At 38.5% G+C, this 20921-nt stretch overlaps 1 protein-coding gene across 2 annotated transcripts in view; it reads left to right on the plus strand.

Moving 5' to 3' along the window:
• Nucleotides 1–20921, plus strand: part of atp13a3 (ATPase 13A3) — a 75074-nt gene that overhangs the window by 28654 nt on the left and 25499 nt on the right. Inside the window, exons 9-20 of one of the 2 annotated variants that reach the window (XM_062028544.1) lie at nucleotides 3044–3113; nucleotides 3190–3324; nucleotides 7985–8057; nucleotides 10478–10609; nucleotides 10680–10862; nucleotides 10945–11102; nucleotides 12887–13075; nucleotides 13144–13205; nucleotides 14415–14565; nucleotides 16245–16361; nucleotides 16441–16488; nucleotides 16637–16790. In XM_062028544.1, the coding sequence (XP_061884528.1) occupies nucleotides 3044–3113; nucleotides 3190–3324; nucleotides 7985–8057; nucleotides 10478–10609; nucleotides 10680–10862; nucleotides 10945–11102; nucleotides 12887–13075; nucleotides 13144–13205; nucleotides 14415–14565; nucleotides 16245–16361; nucleotides 16441–16488; nucleotides 16637–16790 (1472 nt within the window). The remainder of the gene's footprint in view (nucleotides 1–3043; nucleotides 3114–3189; nucleotides 3325–7984; nucleotides 8058–10477; nucleotides 10610–10679; nucleotides 10863–10944; nucleotides 11103–12886; nucleotides 13076–13143; nucleotides 13206–14414; nucleotides 14566–16244; nucleotides 16362–16440; nucleotides 16489–16636; nucleotides 16791–20921) is intronic. The other variant, XM_062028545.1, reaches the window with a different exon arrangement.

Genomic DNA, 20921 nt, shown 5'->3' on the forward strand with positions numbered 1-20921 from the left:
CAGCAGCCATCAGAGGCAAAGGGTGAAGTGTCTTGCCCAAGGACACAACGGACGTGACTACGAAGGTAGAAGGTGGGAATTGAACCCCTGTAACCAGCAACACTCCGATTGCTGGCACAGCCACTCTACCAACTTCGCCACGCCGTCCCTTACACTACATGGATTCAATTCTTTAAGACGTCAATAAACTTCTCAATCAATCAATCTTGTAGCAGTGTTTCCCATAAACTGCCAAGATACCTGTGGCAGTGGGGGCGTGGCTATGGGCGTAACACACAAAGTTAGTGCATGTGTGTTGTCGTCATGTACTGTAAGACAACCTCATACTGTAACACACAGAGTATACTGTAGCACACAGTGCATGTGTGTTGTCATGTGCTGTAAGACAACATCATATACTGTAACACACAAATTATAGTGTAACACACAAAGTGTACTGTAACACACAAATGTTTGTGCATGTGTGTTGTCATGTGCTGTAAGACAACATCATATTACTCCTGTTTTAGCCTCCCTCCACTGGCTGCCTGTGTCTTTTAGAGTCCATTTTAAAATAATCTTACTTGTTTTTAAATCCTTACATGGTCTTGCCCCACCTTACCTCTCTGAGCTGCTCCACCTCTATGCCCCCACCCGGTCCCTCAGGTCAGCTGATCAGCTGATCCTGGAGGTACCCAAATCCAAGCGTAAGCTCAGGGGGGACAGAGCCTTCTCTGTTGCGGGCCCAAAACTCTGGAATGATCTTCCACTTCATGTGAGACAGGCCCCTTCTTTGGCTATTTTTACGACCCTTCTTAAAACCCATTTTTATTCACTGGCTTTTAACCCAGCATGAGACTTTAAACTGTTTTTAACTTTTAACTTTTTTAACTGCTTTTTATCTAACAAAATTGTTCTTAGGGTAATTTTGTATTTGCTTTTTTAATGTGTATTTTACTTCTGTTTTAAATTTTATTTTTTTAGTCTGTCCTTTGCCTTTATTTCTTTGTGGTGTACAGCCCTTTGTTTTTCAACTGTGGTTGTTTTTAAAGGGCTTTATAAATAAAGTTGGTATGGTATGGTATGGTATATAATGTAAGACAACATAGTATACTGTAACACACAAAGTTAGTGCATGTGTGTTGTCGTCATGTACTGTAAGACAACCTCATACTGTAACACAGAGTATACTGTAACACACAGTTAGTGCATGTGTGTTGTCGTCATGTGCTGTAAGACAACATCATATACTGTAACACACAAATTATAGTGTAACACACAAAGTGTACTGTAACACACAAATGTTTGCATGTGTGTTGTCATGTGCTGTAAGACAACATCATATAATGTAAGACAACATAATATACTGTAACACACAGAGTGTACTGTAACACAAATTATACTGTAACACACAGAGTATACTGTAACACAAAGAGTATACTGTAACACACAAAAGTTAGTGCATATGTGTTGTCATGTGCTGTAAGACAACATCATATACTGTAACACACATATTATACTGTAACACACAGAGTATACTGTAACACACAAAAGTTAGTGCATGTGTGTTGTCATGTGCTGTAAGACAACATCATAAACTGTAACACACAAAGTATAGTGGAACACACAAAAGTTAGTGCATGTGTGTTGTCGTCATGTGCTGTAAGACAACATCATATACTGTAACACACAAAGTATACTGTAGCACAAAGTGTGCTGTAACACACAAAAGTTAGTGCATGTGTGTTGTCGTCATGTGCTGTAGGACAACATCATATATTGTAACACACACAGTATAGTGTAACACACACACTGTATAGTGTAACACACACACTGTATAGTGTAACACACACACTGTATAGTGTAACACACACTGTATAGTGCAGGGGTCGGCAACCTTTACCACTCAAAGAGCCATTTTGGAAAGTTTCACAAATTAAAGAAAACAATGGGAGCCACAAAATTTTTTTTGAAAATTTAAAATGAAAAACACCACATACAAAGCTTAAATTGCTTTGCGCTATGTTAACCAGGGGTGAGGGGTCTCTGACACACGCACCGGCACGCATCTCTATGTGGAAATGTAATGTTAGTGCAGCCCACAACTTTTAATTGAACGGCGCTTGATAGCGTCTTTCTTGCCAACCCTCTCAATTTTCCGGGAGACTCCCAAATTTCAGGACGTGCTGGCACTGCTTTTAGCGCCCTCTACAGCCTGCCCAAACAGCGTACCTACTTGACCACATGATGAATGCAGCTTTTGCTTGCACACGTAAGTGCCAGCAAGGCATACTTGTTCAACAGCCACACAGCTTACACTGACGGTAGTCGTACAAAAACAACTTTAACACTGTTACGTTACAAATATGCGCCACACTTTGAACCCACACCAAAAAAGAATGACAAACACATTTCTGGAGAACATCTGCACTGTAACACAACATAAACACAACACAACAAATACCCAGAATCCCATGCAGCCCAGCTCTTCCGCTCAACCGACGCACGGAGACGGGGGGGTGGGGTTGATGTGTGGGGGGGTTTGGTGGTAGCGGGGGTGTATAATGTAGACCGGAAGAGTTAGGGCTGCATGGGATTCTGGGTATTTGTTGTGTTGTCGAGGGAGGGTCGGCAAGTATGCAGCTGAGCCGCATCAGAGTGGTCAAAGAGCCGCATGCGGCTCCGGAGCCGCGGGTTGCTGACCCCTGCTATAGTGTAACACACTCAGTTATCGCCCTGTAGGCCAACAGCCACATGATAAAAGAGTCCAACATGATGATTGTAAGCAGGAACATCCTCCTCTGATCCACTAAGATGTATATGTTGTAATGCTGCATGTGAAGCCACACATTGGAAATACTCCATCATTGCAGTATTACAGTATTAGTTACAATGTACTTACAGCATGAGCACCATCAAAAGCACATATTTCAAGTTGTGTTCAATGAATGGCATTGTGTCATAGTTGTGTTGAAAAGGGTGAAGTTGTAATGTGGTCACTCTGGTCCTGTGGCATTAAGTGAAATATTTGACTTACAGGAATGTTTTTCTTCCATCTTTTTAGGAAACTCTTCTTTGGAGTGAATGAGATTGAAGTGAAAGTGCCTTCTGTTTTCAAGCTGCTTATCAAAGAGGTGGGCCCCATCATGACTTGAAACTATATGTAGATATTATTGGAAGTGTCATGTCTTCCTGTCTGTCGTCCTGCAGGTCCTCAACCCTTTCTACATCTTCCAGCTCTTCAGTGTGATCTTGTGGAGCGCCGATGAATATTACTACTATGCTGTGGCCATTGTTATCATGTCACTTCTCTCCATAGCTACCTCTCTGTACGCCATCAACAAGGTAAACACTACATCTACAACATTTTCAACACAATATTCAATTCATCTACAACATATTCAACACAATATTCAATTCATCTACAACATATTCAACACAATATTCAATTCATCTACACAATATTCAACACAATATTCAATTCATCTACAACATTTTCAACACAATATTCAATTAATCTACAACATTTTCAACACAATATTCAATTCATCTACAACATATTCAACACAATATTCAATTCATCTACACAATATTCAACACAATATTCAATTTATCTACACAATATTCAACACAATATTAAATTCATCTACATCATATTTAACACAATATTCAATTCATCTACAACATATTTCACACAATATTCAATTCATGTACAACATATTTCACACAATATTCAATTCATCTACATCATATTTAACACAATATTCAATTCATCTACATCATAGTCAACACAATATTCAATTCATCTACAACATATTTAACACAATATTCAATTCATCTACAACATATTCCACACAATATTCAATTCATCTACATCATATTTAACACAATATTCAATTCATCTACAACATATTTCACACAAAATTAAATTCATCTACAACATATTTCACACAAAATTCAATTCATCTACAACATATTCAACACAATGTTCAATTCATCTACAACATATTTAACACAATATTCAATTAATCTACAACATATTTCACACAATATTCAATCCGTTTACAACATATTTCGCACAATATTCAACCCGTTTACAACATATTTGGCACTATTCAATTCATCTACAACATATTTAACACAATATTCAAATCATCAACATATTTAACACAATATTCAATTCATCTACATCATATTTCACACAAAATTCAATTAATCTACAACATATTTCACACAATATTCAATTAATCTACAACATATTTAACACAATATTCAATTCATCTACGACACATTGCATACTTATCAATAATCTACATCGTATTTAACACAATATTCAATTCATCTACAAGATAATCAACACCTTGCATAATATTAAATCTACAACATATTTAACACAATATTAAATTAATCTACAACATATTTAACACAATATTCAATTAATCTACAACATATTTAAAACAATATTCAATTAATCTACAACATATTTAAAACAATATTCAATTCATATACATCATATTCAACACAATATTTAATTCATCTACAACATATTCAACACAATATTCAATTCATCTACAACATATTCAACACAATATTCAATTCATCTACACAATATTCAACACAATATTCAATTCATCTACAACATTTTCAACACAATATTCAATTCATCTACAACATTTTCAACACAATATTCAATTCATCTACAACATATTCAACACAATATTCAATTCATCTACACAATATTCAACACAATATTCAATTTATCTACACAATATTCAACACAATATTCAATTCATCTACATCATATTTAACACAATATTCAATTCATCTACAACATATTTCACACAATATTCAATTCATGTACAACATATTTCACACAATATTCAATTCATCTACATCATATTTAACACAATATTCAATTCATCTACATCATAGTCAACACAATATTCAATTCATCTACAACATATTTAACACAATATTCAATTCATCTACAACATATTCCACACAATATTCAATTCATCTACATCATATTTAACACAATATTCAATTCATCTACAACATATTTCACACAAAATTAAATTCATCTACAACATATTTCACACAAAATTCAATTCATCTACAACATATTCAACACAATGTTCAATTCATCTACAACATATTTAACACAATATTCAATTAATCTACAACATATTTCACACAATATTCAATCCGTTTACAACATATTTCGCACAATATTCAAATCATCAACATATTTAACACAATATTCAATTCATCTACATCATATTTCACACAAAATTCAATTAATCTACAACATATTTCACACAATATTCAATTAATCTACAACATATTTAACACAATATTCAATTCATCTACGACACATTGCATACTTATCAATAATCTACATCGTATTTAACACAATATTCAATTCATCTACAAGATAATCAACACCTTGCATAATATTAAATCTACAACATATTTAACACAATATTAAATTAATCTACAACATATTTAACACAATATTCAATTAATCTACAACATATTTAAAACAATATTCAATTAATCTACAACATATTTAAAACAATATTCAATTCATATACATCATATTCAACACAATATTTAATTCATCTACAACATATTTCACACAATATTCAATTCATCTACATCATATTCAACACAATATTCAATTCATCTACATCATATTTCACACAAAATAAAATTCATATACAACATTGCATAATATTCAATTATCTACAACATATTTAACCTTTTATTGAATTAATCTACAACATATTTAACACAATATTCAGTTCATATACAACATATTTAACACAATATTCAATTAATCTACAACATATTTCACACAATATTAAATTAATCTACAATATGTTTAACACAGTATTCAATTAATATACAACTCATTGCATAATATTCAATAATCCATATCATATTTAACAAAATATTTAATTAATCTACAACATGTTTAACACAATATTCAATTAATATACAACACATTGCATAATATTCAATTATCTACATCATATTTAACAATCATTTCATCTACAATATATTTAACACAATATTCAGTTAATCTACAACATATTTAACACAATATTCAATTAATCTACAACACATTGCATAGTATTCAATAATATACATCATATTTAACACAATATTAAATGAATCTACAACATTTTAACAATATTCAATTAATCTACAACATATTTAACACGGGGATAGGTTGATTGGCAACACTAAATGGGCCCTAGTGTGTGAATGTGAGTGTGAATGTTGTCTGTCTATCTGTGTTGGCCCTGCGATGAGGTGGCGACTTGTCCAGGGTGTACCCCGCCTTCCGCCCAATTGTAGCTGAGATAGGCTCCAGCGCCCCCCGCAACCCCGAAGGGAATAAGGGGTTGGATGGATATTTAACACAATAATTAATTCATCTACAACATATTTAACATAATATTCAATTCATCTACATCAGGGGTCACCAACGCGGTGCCCGCGGGCACCAGGTAGCCCGTAAGGACCAGATGAGTAGCCCGCCGGCCTGTTCTAAAAATAGCTCAAATAGCAGCACATACCAGTGAGCTGCCTCTATTTTTTAAATTTTATTTATTTACTAGCAATCTGGTCTCGCTTTGCCCAACATTTTTAGTTCTAAGAGAGACAAAACTCAAATAGAATTTGAAAATCCAAGAAAATATTTTAAAGACTTGGTCTTCACTTGTTTAAATAAATTCATAAATTTTTTTACTTTGCTTCTTATAACTTTCAGAAAGACAAATTTAGAGAAAAAATACAACCTTAAAAATGATTTTAGGATTTTTAAACACATATACCTTTTTACCTTTTAAATTCCTTCCTCTTCTTTCCGGACAATTTAAATCAATGTTCAAGTAAATTTATTTTTTTAATTGTAAAGAATAATAAATAAATTGTAATTTAATTCTTCATTTTAGCTTCTGTTTTTTCGACGAAGAATATTTGTGAAATATTTCTTCAAACTTATTATGATTAAAATTCAAAAAAATTATTCTGGCAAATCTAGAAAATCTGTAGAATCAAATTTAAATCTTATTTCAAAGTCTTTTGAATTTATTTTAAAATTTTTGTTCTGGAAAATCTAGAAGAAATAATGATTTGTCTTTGTTAGAAATATAGCTTGGTCCAATTTGTTATATATTCTAACAAAGTGTAAATTGGATTTTAACCTATTTAAAACATGTCATCAAAATTCTAAAATTAATCTTAATCAGGAAAAATTACTAATGATGTTCCATAAATTATTTTTTTAAGTTTTTGTCTTCTTTTTTTCGGTTGAATTTACAATTTTAAAGATTCGAAATTGAAGATAAACTGTTTCAAAATTTAATTGTCATTTTTTTCGTGTTTTCTCTTTTAAACCGTCCAATTAAGTGTAAATATCATTAATTATTAATAATAACATAGAGTTAAAGGTAAATTGAGCAAATTGGCTATTTCTGGCAATTTATTTAAGTGTGTATCAAACTGGTAGCCCTTCGCATTAATCACTACCCAAGAAGTAGCTCTTGGTTTCAAAAAGGTTGGTGACCCCTGCTCTACATCATATTTAACACAATATTCAATTAATCTACAACACATTGCATAATATTCAATAATCGACATCATATTTAACATAATATTCAATGAATCTACCACATAATCAACATCTTGCACAATATTCAACTCTGTCTGCAAGAAGATGAAAGACACATTACAACTACAGGAACATGGATGATGTTAAGGATGCACTTTTGATGTCATTACATGAGTATTTTCACTGGACCTAAATATCTTCCAACCATAAAGGGTGATTGTTTTATTCAGCATTTGTGGCCCTCTGCATATTGTCCAAATAGTTGTTTTGTGCATCGTCACTTAACACAAAGTTAAGTTGTCATACTTTGACCCTCACTGGATTGGTTGGATGTGTAAAAATATATGTCCCTTGTGTGAATAACTTTCTCTCTGCATCTTCCAGCAATATGTCATGCTTCATGATATGGTGGCAGCTCACAGTACTGTACGTGTGTCTGTATGCCGAGCCAACAACGGTTTGTCTTCTCCTCCTTTTCACTTGGTAGTAGAGTGTCACCACATCACACACACACACACGAGCACTCCTCACCAGACACAATGTTGCAGTCACACGTTTGATTACATCATTTTCATAGTCCGAAGCATATCTGTTTGAGATTATTTTGATAGTCAGAAGCATATTTGTCTTTGATCATTTTATTTTGATAGTCAGGAGCATACAATAGTCTGACCTTGAGAGAGGGATTAAAAGCACCACCATGTGCTTTGCTTTGGGTTAGGGTTGGCTTTGTTTCTCCAGCAGCACACACTTGAAATATCACATTTATACATTTGACAATTATTTTTACTGTTTCAAACTCATTTGTCTTTTGACGTTTTAGTTGTTTGTAGAAAAGGTCATACATGCAAGCTGATAAAAGACTTGAATGTGGACTGTAACAAACAAATACATGCTTCCTCTTCCAATCATATCAATAGACTGTCGTACTGTCGTATTCTTCAAAGCATAGACCCTTTAGCAGTGTTCCTACTCTACCACCCTCCTTAGAATATTGTTACTTCAGTCAGGGCAACTTGGCAGTGTCCCTACTCTACCACCCTCCTTAGAATAATGTTCCTTCAGTCAGGGCAACTTGGCAGTGTCCCTATTCTACCACCCTCCTTAAAATATTGTTACTTCAGTCAGGGCAACTTGGCAGTGTCCCTACTCTACCACCCTCCTTAAACTATTGTTACTTCAGTCAGGGCAACTTGGCAGTGTCCCTACTCTACCACCCTCCTTAGAATAATGTTCCTTCAGTCAGGGCAACTTGGCAGTGTCCCTATTCTACCACCCTCCTTAAAATATTGTTACTTCAGTCAGGGCAACTTGGCAGTGTCCCTACTCTACCACCCTCCTTAGAATAATGTTCCTTCAGTCAGGGCAACTTGGCAGTGTCCCTACTCTACCACCCTCCTTAGAATAATGTTACTTCAGTCAGGGCAACTTGGCAGTGTCCCTATTCTACCACCCTCCTTAAAATATTGTTACTTCAGTCAGGGCAACTTGGCAGTGTCCCTACTCTACCACCCTCCTTAGAATAATGTTCCTTCAGTCAGGGCAACTTGGCAGTGTCCCTACTCTACCACCCTCCTTAGAATAATGTTACTTCAGTCAGGGCAACTTGGCAGTGTTCCTACTCTACCACCCTCCTTAGAATAATGTTCCTTCAGTCAGGGCAACTTGGCAGTGTCCCTACTCTACCACCCTCCTTAGAATAATGTTACTTCAGTCAGGGCAACTTGGCAGTGTCCCTACTCTACCACCCTCCTTAGAATAATGTTACTTCAGTCAGGGCAACTTGGCAGTGTCCCTACTCTACCACCCTCCTTAGAATAATGTTACTTCAGTCAGGGCAACTTGGCAGTGTTCCTACTCTACCACCCTCCTTAAAATATTGTTACTTCAGTCAGGGCAACTTGGCAGTGTCCCTACTCTACCACCCTCCTTAGAATAATGTTCCTTCAGTCAGGGCAACTTGGCAGTGTCCCTATTCTACCACCCTCCTTAAAATATTGTTACTTCAGTCAGGGCAACTTGGCAGTGTCCCTACTCTACCACCTTCCTTAAACTATTGTTACTTCAGTCAGGGCAACTTGGCAGTGTCCCTACTCTACCACCTTCCTTAAAATATTGTTACTTCAGTCAGGGCAACTTGGCAGTGTCCCTATTCTACCACCCTCCTTAAAATATTGTTCCTTCAGTCAGGGCAACTTGGCAGTGTCCCTACTCTACCACCTTCCTTAAACTATTGTTACTTCAGTCAGGGCAACTTGGCAGTGTCCCTACTCTACCACCCTCCTTAGAATAATGTTCCTTCAGTCAGGGCAACTTGGCAGTGTCCCTACTCTACCACCCTCCTTAAACTATTGTTACTTCAGTCATGGCAACGTGGCAGTGTCCCGACTCTACCACCCTGCGTAAAATGTGAATCCAGTATAGTGTGTGGTGTGGTGACATGAGTGCATGGTTACACCCCTACTTATTAGCATGAGATACTCTACACTAAGTGTTTATGTCCACGTGTATCTCAATAAATGACAACCTATGATAAAAGTCGCATTACTTCAGTAGTTCCATTCAAAACGTGGCACTATTATATTCTTTACATTCACTACACACATTTCAGAAAGTATTTCCTAATTTCTTAATGACTTTGCCTATAATTATAGCTTGCAGCTCCTAAAAAGAAATGTTCAAGAAGTCACACAATAGTGAAATGTTCCATAAGGTGAACTGTAGTCAGCGAGTCTTAAATTGGTGCATTTGTTTGAATTGAACTCCTGAATTCAAAAATGTCTGCATGACATCCTAGCAAACATGTCAATCTTTGAAGTCCACATGTTTGAGAATGATCTTTGGATTCCTGACTTTTGCTCTGTTCCCGCTTGTCAGAAATTGTAGAAGTGTTGTCGAGCGACCTGGTGCCCGGTGACGTGATGGTGATCCCCAGCAACGGGACCATTATGCCATGCGATGCCGTGCTGGTCAGCGGCACCTGCATCGTCAATGAAAGCATGCTCACAGGTGAGACCGCTGCCTTGCTGTTGGAAGCCGTGGAAGAGAGTCAGTGCTGCAAAAGTTTACCTTCCATCAGGGGAAAGTGTTCCTGTGACCAAGACCAACCTTCCAAACCAGTCGCCAGGCGAGAGTGGAGATGAGGCTGAGAGCGCCTACAGCACAGAGGAGCATAAGAGACACACCCTTTTCTGTGGCACCAATGTCATCCAGACACGTTTCTACACCGGCGAGCTGGTCAAAGCCGTGGTGGTCCGCACAGGTAGGCATTGTGTGTTGGAGGTCAGAGGTCGATATACAGTACACTGTCAGGTGAAATGCTGTCAACCTCTTATCTCACCAAGGCTTCAGCACGGCCAAAGGCCAGTTGGTACGCTCCATCCTTTACCCCAAACCCACCGACTTCAAGCTGTACCGCGATGCCTACCTTTTCCTCCTGTGTTTGGTGGGTGTGGCAGGCATTGGCTTTGTTTACTCCATCGTCCTCAGCGTCATGAACAAGGTAATGTTTGTGAAGAAGTCCTTGCTCCTCTCTGCCAACTCACACCTCCCCATGCATTTTATTGAAAAATCCCAAAGACTGATTGGTTGTATTTGTGAAACTTAATTTCTTCTGTCTATACGACTCATTCACACCTTTGCACACATCTCCTCCTCCACTGTCATTTGTCCAGTTTGCAATAAATGTTACATAACATTCCCCCCAGTGTTCACACGGGACAAAGATGAGTGTTTTTATTGGCCCACCACACATCCTAGAAATAAAGTCAGAGAAAAAGTAAATGTTTAGAAATAAGCTGAACTGTAGGCACTAAAAACTACTAATACAAAAGTTGGCTTTAGGTAGAAATACAAGGGTATATTTACCAAAAGAATAGCATTTCTTTAAGAACAATCTGAGTCTAGGACTAGATCCGACCAATCGGAGTCCAAGACTAGATCCGACCAATAGGAGTCCACGACTAGATCCGACCAATAGGAGTCCACGACTAGATCCGACCAATAGGAGTCCACGACTAGATCCGACCAATAGGAGTCCACGACTAGATCCGACCAATAGGAGTCCAAGACTAGATCCGACCAATAGGAGTCCAAGACTAGATCCGACCAATAGGAGTCCAAGACTAGTTCCGACCAATAGGAGTCCAAGACTAGTTCCGACCAATAGGAGTCCAAGACTAGTTCCGACCAATAGGAGTCCAAGACTAGATCCGACCAATAGGAGTCCAAGACTAGATCCGACCAATAGGAGTCCAAGACTAGATCCGACCAATCGGAGTCCACTGCTAGATTTTAACGATCTGAGTCTTAAGACGATAGCCGACCTATCTGAGTTTAAGACTAGATTCTACCAATTTGAGGCTAAAACCAGATTCGACCAATCAGAGGCTAAGACCAGATCTGACCAATCTGAGTCTAAAACTAGATCTGACCAATCTGAGTCTAACAGTAGATCTGACCAATCTGCGTCTAAGACTAGACCTGACCAATCTGCGTCTAAGACTAGACTTGACCAATCTGAGTTTAAGACTAGATCTGACCAATCTGAGTCTAAGACTAGATCTGACCAATCTGAGTCTAAGACTAGATTTTACCAATCTGAGTCTACTGCTAGATCTGACCAATCTGAGTCTAAGACTAGATCTGACCAATCTGAGTCTAAGATTAGATCTGACCAATCTGAGTCTAAGACTAGATCTGACCAATCTGAGTCTAAGACTAGATCTGACCGATCTGAGTCGAAGACGATAGCTGACCGATCTCCAATCTGTTTTATGACTAGATTCGACCAATCTGAGTCTAAGACTAGATTCGACTCATTTAGACCTTTGCACAAATTTCCTTCTCCACTTTCATTTTTCCAATTTGTAATTGTCCTCCAGTTTGCAAAAAATGTTAGATAACATTCCCCCCAGTGTTCACACAGGACAAAGATGAGTGTTTTTATTGGCCCACCACACATCCTAGAACTAAAGTCAGACAAGTCAATGTTTAGAAATAAGCTGAACTGTAGGCACTAAAACTACTAATACAGAAGTTGGCTTTAGGTAGAAATACAAAGGTATATTTACCTAAAAATAGCATTTCTTCAAGATTGACAGGTGTGTTTGTGTGACGCGAGTCTGAGTTTGAGACACGTCTTGGAACTGTAGTGAGAACAGGAGTAAAAGATGAGTTGAGCCCACTGCTTCATCCAGTCATTATTTGACACCTCAACTTGAATATCTGCAAAGTCTGATTTCCTTTCAAGGTGGGAATGAAGCTTTCATCCCTTGTGGTTTCCAGGTGCCAGCCAAGACCATCATCATCGAGTCCCTGGACATCATCACCATCACTGTTCCACCGGCGCTGCCAGCCGCCATGACAGCTGGCATTGTCTATGCCCAACGACGTCTCAAACGAATTGGAATTTTTTGCATCAGCCCGCAAAGGATCAATATTTGTGGGCAGATCAATCTGGTGTGCTTTGACAAGGTGAGTACCAAGTGTATGTTGGAGATGTGGATTAATAGGGATGCTAATGAGATCATTCCGTCTTCCAGACTGGAACTCTGACAGAAGATGGTTTAGACCTGTGGGGAGTCCAGAGAGTTGAGAATGGCGGGTAAGAGTTTTAGGCCCCTTCTACACTAAGCCAGATAAGGTTATCCAGGGTATTTCCCACCTAACCTTATACGAGTCCACACACAACAATGCCACCGTTTAAGACCCCCTGCCCCTCTGTCCGCCAGCGCAACGCAACCTAGTACGCATGCGTGAAAAAATGCTCGCGTCATAGTCACCTCTGACCTGGAAGTGTATCCTTACCCTGTGTTTCTATGTAGCCATATTTCTTTTAACAGTAAACCTTGCTTGCCTCACCATCAGCAGCTGTTAGACTATTGTAGTGAATCACACCTGAGCCATCATACATCAATTATATCTTTAATGGATGTGTGAAAGTAAACAATGTGATAAAGAACATTTTACAACAACCACGGCCACAACCACTTCACGGCTTCACAATAGTTACGGAGTACAAAACCAGACGTTGAGTAATCACTCGACATACATCGCGGACAATAACTGATAGTCTTCTTTGCCAGTCCAAATGCATTCGCTATTTTTCGTAGTCTTCCCTTGCCCACGGGAGCCCGCATTGTCCTCTCTCCTTCGACAAATGGACAAAGTTTTTCACGAAGTAGAATCACAGCTGACCTGGACATTCGAAAGTTTTCTTGCCGTTCCTCTGACACAACACACTGTGACAAACATATCCCGCCAGGCTGCCGTTCTTCCGGGGCTTATCCAAAACCGTCGCTCAACATTGCTATGTTGCCGTCTGAGATGTGTTGTATCCGAAGTAGCTGCAATCGCTCGTTTCCTTCTCTTAAGGTATTGATGTGTGATTTCCACAAGCGTCTGTACATGTAGAAGAAGGAGGAACACGGGCATGTCTGGATGACTCGCCTCCATATTTCTAGTGGTTGCCGCCGAGTTACCAAACAGGTTTTTATGAAGCTGGCTGTGGCGCGTTCTTTCTGATGTCACTTCCTGTGTGGGGCGCGGTCTTTCTGGCGTCACTTCCTCTCCGAACTCAGTTTGTAAACGATCAATGAGTCCATACAAAGCTAAGTGTCGGAGAGTCAAGAAATAGACGCAGTTACCCGTGTAAAAAATTGTCCGAGGAGGGGAACCTTAAACGCTGGTTTAGTGTGGCTGAAACGAGGCTTAGGCTAAATGATTATTAGTCTAAGGGGTTATCCGGCTTAGTGTAGACATAGCCTTAGCTACACATATACAATACATTCTTAACACTTTGATTGTATTCCAGATTCCAGCAATCCGAAGAAAAAGCCTACAAGGAGAATCTGGTGAAGTCCCAGTTTGTTGCTTGCATGGCCACTTGCCACTCTCTCACCAAAATAGAAGGCCAGCTATCTGGAGACCCGCTGGATCTCAAAATGTTTGAGGCCACTGGCTGGGTGAGTTGTGTGTCTGCCTCGTAACCGACACAGTATTCTTCAACTACTACATTGTTGCTAAAATAAGGTGGGCATTCATCCTGTTTTGATGTATAACTGAGGTAAAGCAACATCCTCAGGGCATTGGATCGATCACAACTGGACTGTTTGGTTTGTCTCAGAATAGGCATACCCTCCTTGTGCTGGAGTATACATGCTTGGCCTTTGGCACCAGCTGCTAGACTAGGATAGGAGATATTTTTATTTATCCCACAATGCCCAAATTGCGTTGTTGCAATGCATGTTTTTACATACAGTAACAGAATATTTATAAATACTACATATTGAACACTATTATGTATAGAGGAAAAACACTAACATCCGTATTGCACATCTTATTCTTAAGACTAGATCCGAACAATATGAGTCTAAGACTAGATCAGAACAATGAGTCTAAGACTAGATCCGACCAATCTGAGCCTAAAACTAGATCCGACCAATCTGAGTTTAAGACTACATTTGTCCAATCTGAGTTTAAGACTACATTTGACCAATCTGAGTCTAAGACTAGAGCTGACCAATCTGAGTCTACTGCTAGATTTAAACCGATCTGAGTGTAGGACAGGTGCGACCGATCTGAGCCTAGGACTAGAGCTGACCGATCTGAGCCTAGGACTAGAGCCGACCGATCTGAGCCTAGGACTAGAGCCGACCCAGCTGAGTCTAGGACTAGAGCCGACCCGTCTGAGCCTAGGACTAGAGCCGACCCGTCTGAGCCTAGGACTAGAGCCGACCCGTCTGAGACTAGGACTAGAGCCGACCCGTCTGAGCCTAGGACTAGATCCGACCGATCTGAGCCTAGGACTAAGACTGGATGTGACCGATCCGAGTCAAAGACTGGATGTGACCGATCCGAGTCAAAGACTGGATGTGACCGATCCGAGTCAAAGACTGGATGTGACCGGTCTGAGTCTACTGCTAGATTTAAACCGATCTGAGTCTAGGACTAGATCTGACCAATCTGAGTGTAGGACAGGTGCGACCGATCTGAGTCTAGGACTAGGGCCGACCCATCTGAGTCTAGGACTAGAGCCGACCCATCTGAGTCTAGGACTAGAGCCGACCCATCTGAGCCTAGGACTAGAGCCGACCGATTTGAGTCTAGGACTAGAGCCGACCCATCTGAGCCTAGGACTAGAGCCGACCGATTTGAGTCTAGGACTAGATCCGACCGATTTGAGCCTAGGACTAGTTCCGACCGATCTGAGCCTAGGACTAAGACTGGATGTGACCGATCCGAGTCTAAGACTGGATGTGAACAATCCGAGTCTAAAACTAGAACTGACCAATCTGGGTCTAAGACTAGATCTAACTAATCTAAGATTAGAGGTGACCAATCTAAGTCTAAAACTAGATCGGACCAATCTAAGTCTAAGACTGGATCTGACCAATCTGGGTTTATGAGCATGATGAACATTGATGAGTCTTGTAAGACAAAGCTAACAGTCCAGTTGTGATGGATTGAATGGTGTGCATGAAGGAGAACATCCATTAGAAGCAACATTGTTCACAGCTGCTGTATCTCCTGATGTTCTGGACACACAAATAACCATGATGGGATTCTTCTTGACTTGCACACACGTCATCCCAAACGTTTAGGTTGGGATTTGAAGAGGGATTCATTCCTTTTTTTGTTGCAGATCCTGGAGGAAGCCACTGAGGAAGAAACATCTCTCCACAACCGCATCATGCCCACTGTGGTTCGACCCCCAAAGCAGCTGTTGCCCCCACAGCCTGTACTACCGGAGCAGGACCTGGTCAGTGCAGTCACTGTCATTAGTCGGATGTTTGGGATCAAGAAGCAATAACATCAAACATGATCCACCTTCATCACAGTCCTTCTGCTCTGTTCTTTCTCCATTCCAGGAACTCTACGACCTGCCTGTAAGTACAATAGTCTGCTCCCTTCGTAACAATACTGCAAGTTGAAAATATCCAGAGGTCTTTCTGAGTATGTTCCTGTTTTCTAACCTTGTTTCCTCTGTCATGTGCCATTGCTGCTCTTCAATCCGCGCTCTGCTCCTATTCTTAGTCACAGTATGAGATAGGTATCGTGCGGCAGTTTCCCTTTTCCTCGGCACTGCAGAGGATGAGTGTGGTGGCTCGTCTGTTGGGGGAGAAGCGTATGGACGCCTACATGAAGGGAGCACCAGAGTTGGTGGCTCGTCACTGCAAGACAGACACAGGTGAGCTGTGGGCACCTCGTCTTCGCAGCAATGGACTTACTTCACTACTGATTCAGAGTTTCACTTTTGATCTGAGTTCTTGGAATGCGTATCTGGTTGTCCTCTAATTTCCTTCAGATAAATTCTAACAAAACGGAAAGTCTGATAATTGCTCTCGATAAAAAGATCCCCCTGATGAAGAACTCCCTTAGTGCTCTGGGCGCATCTGTTAAAGCAGCCTCAGAAACCTTGGGGTTGTGTTGGCTCAGTCAATGTCTTTGGAGGGTCACGGTCGTCAACTGACCAATCTTGTATTGACTATTGCAATTGCCTTTTCACTCTTTTCAACAAGTCAACGCTAAAAAGACTTCAGACGGTACACAATGCAGCTGCCAGACTTTGGACCCAGGACAGCCCACATTACCCCCGTTTTATCCAGTCTTCATTGGCGTCCAGTCAGATTTTAGTCCTGACTTTCCATGGGTTGCATGGTGGGGCCCCTCAGTACATACATCACAGACTTGTTATGCCCCTACTCTTCAGGGTCTTCAGGCCAGGGTCTTCTTTTTTTAATAAATGTTTTTATTGAATTTGACAGGTATTACACTATACAATAGAACAGTAATCACATTTCCCTTTTTTTTTTTTCCCCCTCACCCACTTCCAAGAACAGCAACCCAACACACACCCCATACACACACAACCCCCCCCAGGTCCTACATAAGTTAAAGGTACAGTCACAAATGGAAAATAATTAGTACATCACTTTCTTCTCAACATAGGCAGATAATAAATATACACCCAGAATAAATGTAAATAAAAAATTAAAAAGGAAGCTGGTTTGTGAAAGGTGAACTTTTCATGTATCCTATAGCGCAGGGGTCACCAACGCGGTGCCCGCGGGCACCAGGTCGCCCGTAAGGACCAGATGAGTCGCCCGCGGGCCTGTTCTAAAAAAATAAAAAAAATAAAAATATATTTTTTTTTTTTTTTTTTTTTTTTTTTTTTTAAATTAAATCTACATAGAAAAAACACAAGATACACTTTCAATCCGTGCATCAACCCAAACAACCTCCCCCATGCACACTCATCCACACCCACTCACACAAAAGGGGTTATTTCTTTCTGCTACCAATATTCTGGTTCCCACAAAATCGACAACACATCTGCAAGGGACACAGTCCCTGAAGCACACATGATTGTATAGGCTGCTGGTCCACTAAAATTTTCATTAATTACTCTTTTTTATGTAATTATTTTTATATTGTTTTACTTTCTTTTTTATCCAAGAAAATGTTTTTTATTTATTTATCTTATTTTATTTTATTTTTTAAAAAAGGGCCTTATCTTCAACAGACCAGGTTGTCAATGAAATTAGATTTGTTTAAAGGTTTTTTTAAACCAGGCCCAGTCCAGATAATGTCCAAGTCGGCCTCAGCAACACACACCTTCATTCATGTACACAGAAAAAAATTAGGGAACACAATAGATTGCATATAATTTATAAACAAAATTACATTTTCAAAATAAGCATTTATGTACAGTCCAGATTATGTCCAGGTCACTCAAATTAGGGAACACAACAACAGATATCATATAATCTATAAACATAATTATACTTTCAAAATAAGCCTTTGAGGACTTCTCATCTTTTTTTTAAATGTTTTTTGGCATCATTGTCGTTTTCAACCATGTAACTTTCTAAAGTTAGAAAATACTGAATAAATGTTTTAAAGAAAGTAATACTAAGTGAATATCTGTTTTTGGCCTTAAAAATAAACATTTTACCGAGTACTATAATTAAATTGACTAAATCATGATTGTCAATGAACTCTCCTAAAATAACAGAAACCACATTAAGCTTCATAAACAAACCAATCCTTAAACACATTTTTTCAACTTCCACCCAAAACAAAGACACAATATGACAATACCAAAATAAATGCAGGGTGGATTCAGGCTCCTGACAACAAAATCGGCAATCATCTGACTCTGTCATATTCCATAATTTTAACATTTTCCCTGTGGGTAAGAAGTTATAAATAATTTTAATTTGAAAATAACGATTTTGCACATCGATAGTGGTTTTATAGATTAGTTTGAATATGGCATCACATGTCAACGGGCAGTCAAAAAAGTCCTCCCATTTTCCATTTGTGTTGTATGAGGCAGCCTTCAAAGATTTCTTTATTAAATAAAAATTATATATTTTTCTATTTATTTTAGTTCCTTTTTGCCAACTAGAATTTCTTATTAGAGGTTTACAAACTAATAATTTAGTAGTTCCTTAATTAATTATTTGTTTCCATCTTTTCCCAATTACTCCAGTTAGTTGATAAAATTAAAAGCTTGAGCAAGCATCACCATACATAGCTCTAAATTCATCATACTTCATCATTTTACCATTCTCATTGATAATATCATTGACAAAAATGATTCCTCTTTCAAACATATTTTTCCAAAAGAAAGGCTTTCCATCTATTACAATATTAGAGTTCATCCATATTAACTGCTGCAAAATATCCTCTTTTTTCTGGCACATAAAATTGAAAACACCACTATGAGTGGATTGTTTCTTTTATGAACCGCGCCATGTTTCCCAGCAGACTCTCTGGGAGGGGATCACTTGTAAAAAAGGATACAATTTCTTTTGATACAGTACATGTTTTTTGTCCAACAGGACATTTGTGTACCACTCAATGTTTAAATACATCTTTGGAACAATTGATGCTTTTAAAGACAGACACATAGCTTCAAGGTTGAGAAGTTTCAGGCCCCCATATTCATACTCTTTGTACAAAACCTTTCTTTTAATCTTTTCTGTTTTGCCGTTCCAGACAAAATCGAAGACCCTCCGCTCATAAATCTTAAACAAGTTTTGTGATGGAGCTGGTAATGACAAAAACAAATAAATAAATTGAGGAATAATTAACGAGTTGGCAATAGACATTTTACCATACAAGGTTAGGGATTTCCCTTTCCATAATTGCATAATTTTGTCCAGCTTTCTTAGTCGATTATCATAATTTACTGAGCCTAGATCTTCCAGATTTTCTGGGACAACAACACCAAGTATGTTAACTGGTCCATCTGTCCACAAAACAGGCACTTTGCGTTCCATTCGAAAGGACGTTCCCTTTAGATTTCCGATCCTTAACATTTTACATTTATCATAATTAAGCTTAAGGCCAGATTGCTGTGAAAATATGTCCAAAAGATTAAGAAGGTTCCGCAAACAATGAGGAAAAATCTTATCTTTGTGAATCAGCCTTTTCTGACATGAACTTCATCAAGAACAAACACAGAACACGCCTCACTGATGCACATCTGCAAGACTCACTCAGAGTTGCAGTGTCAAGTTACACACCAGAGTACAACACACTAGTTAACAGCATGCAATGCCAGGCTTCCCACTAACTGACAAAGAAACAGATAACAGATTTGGTGTCCAGTTCAAAGTGTGACATGATTTAAAAATTTGAGAGTTTACTTTTGTATTTTACATGAGTTATTATTTGTACAAACATGGTGCAAAGTAATTCATGATTTGTTGAAAAATGTTAGTGGCTAGCTAGTTAAAATGGGATATTGTGATTTCACAAGACTGTCTTAGAAGTGATCATTTGAAAATGTTCAATTTGAAAAATGTGCACTTAGAGAAAATATAAAAATAAAGTGTTGCATATTGATATTTATCTGTTTATATATATTTATTGTGAGAAATCATTAAGATGATCAGTGTTTCCACAAAGATAAATATCATTAATTATTAATAATAACAGAGTTAAAGGTAAATTGAGCAAATTGGCTACTTCTGGCAATTTATTTAAGTGTGTATCTAACTGGTAGCCCTTCGCATTAATCAGTACCCAAGAAGTAGCCCTTGGTTTCAAAAAGGTTGGTGACCCCTGCTATAGCGTCTTTAATTTAGCTATGTAGTCAACCACACCACCCCAAACAGAATAAAACTTCCCAGGTGCCCCTAAGATTGAACTTTATTTTCTCCAGATCTAAATAAATCATAAGGTCTTTAAGCCATAAGGAGGCTTTGGGGCAAAATGGTGACTTCCACTCCAGCAAAATTCTCCTACGTGCTAATAAGGATGCAAAGGCGATACTATCCTTAAATTTTCTCCTTATTTGGGGATCTGA

Source organism: Entelurus aequoreus, linkage group LG19, assembly GCF_033978785.1.
Source record: "Entelurus aequoreus isolate RoL-2023_Sb linkage group LG19, RoL_Eaeq_v1.1, whole genome shotgun sequence".
In the NCBI taxonomy this organism is placed as follows: Eukaryota; Metazoa; Chordata; class Actinopteri; order Syngnathiformes; family Syngnathidae; genus Entelurus; species Entelurus aequoreus.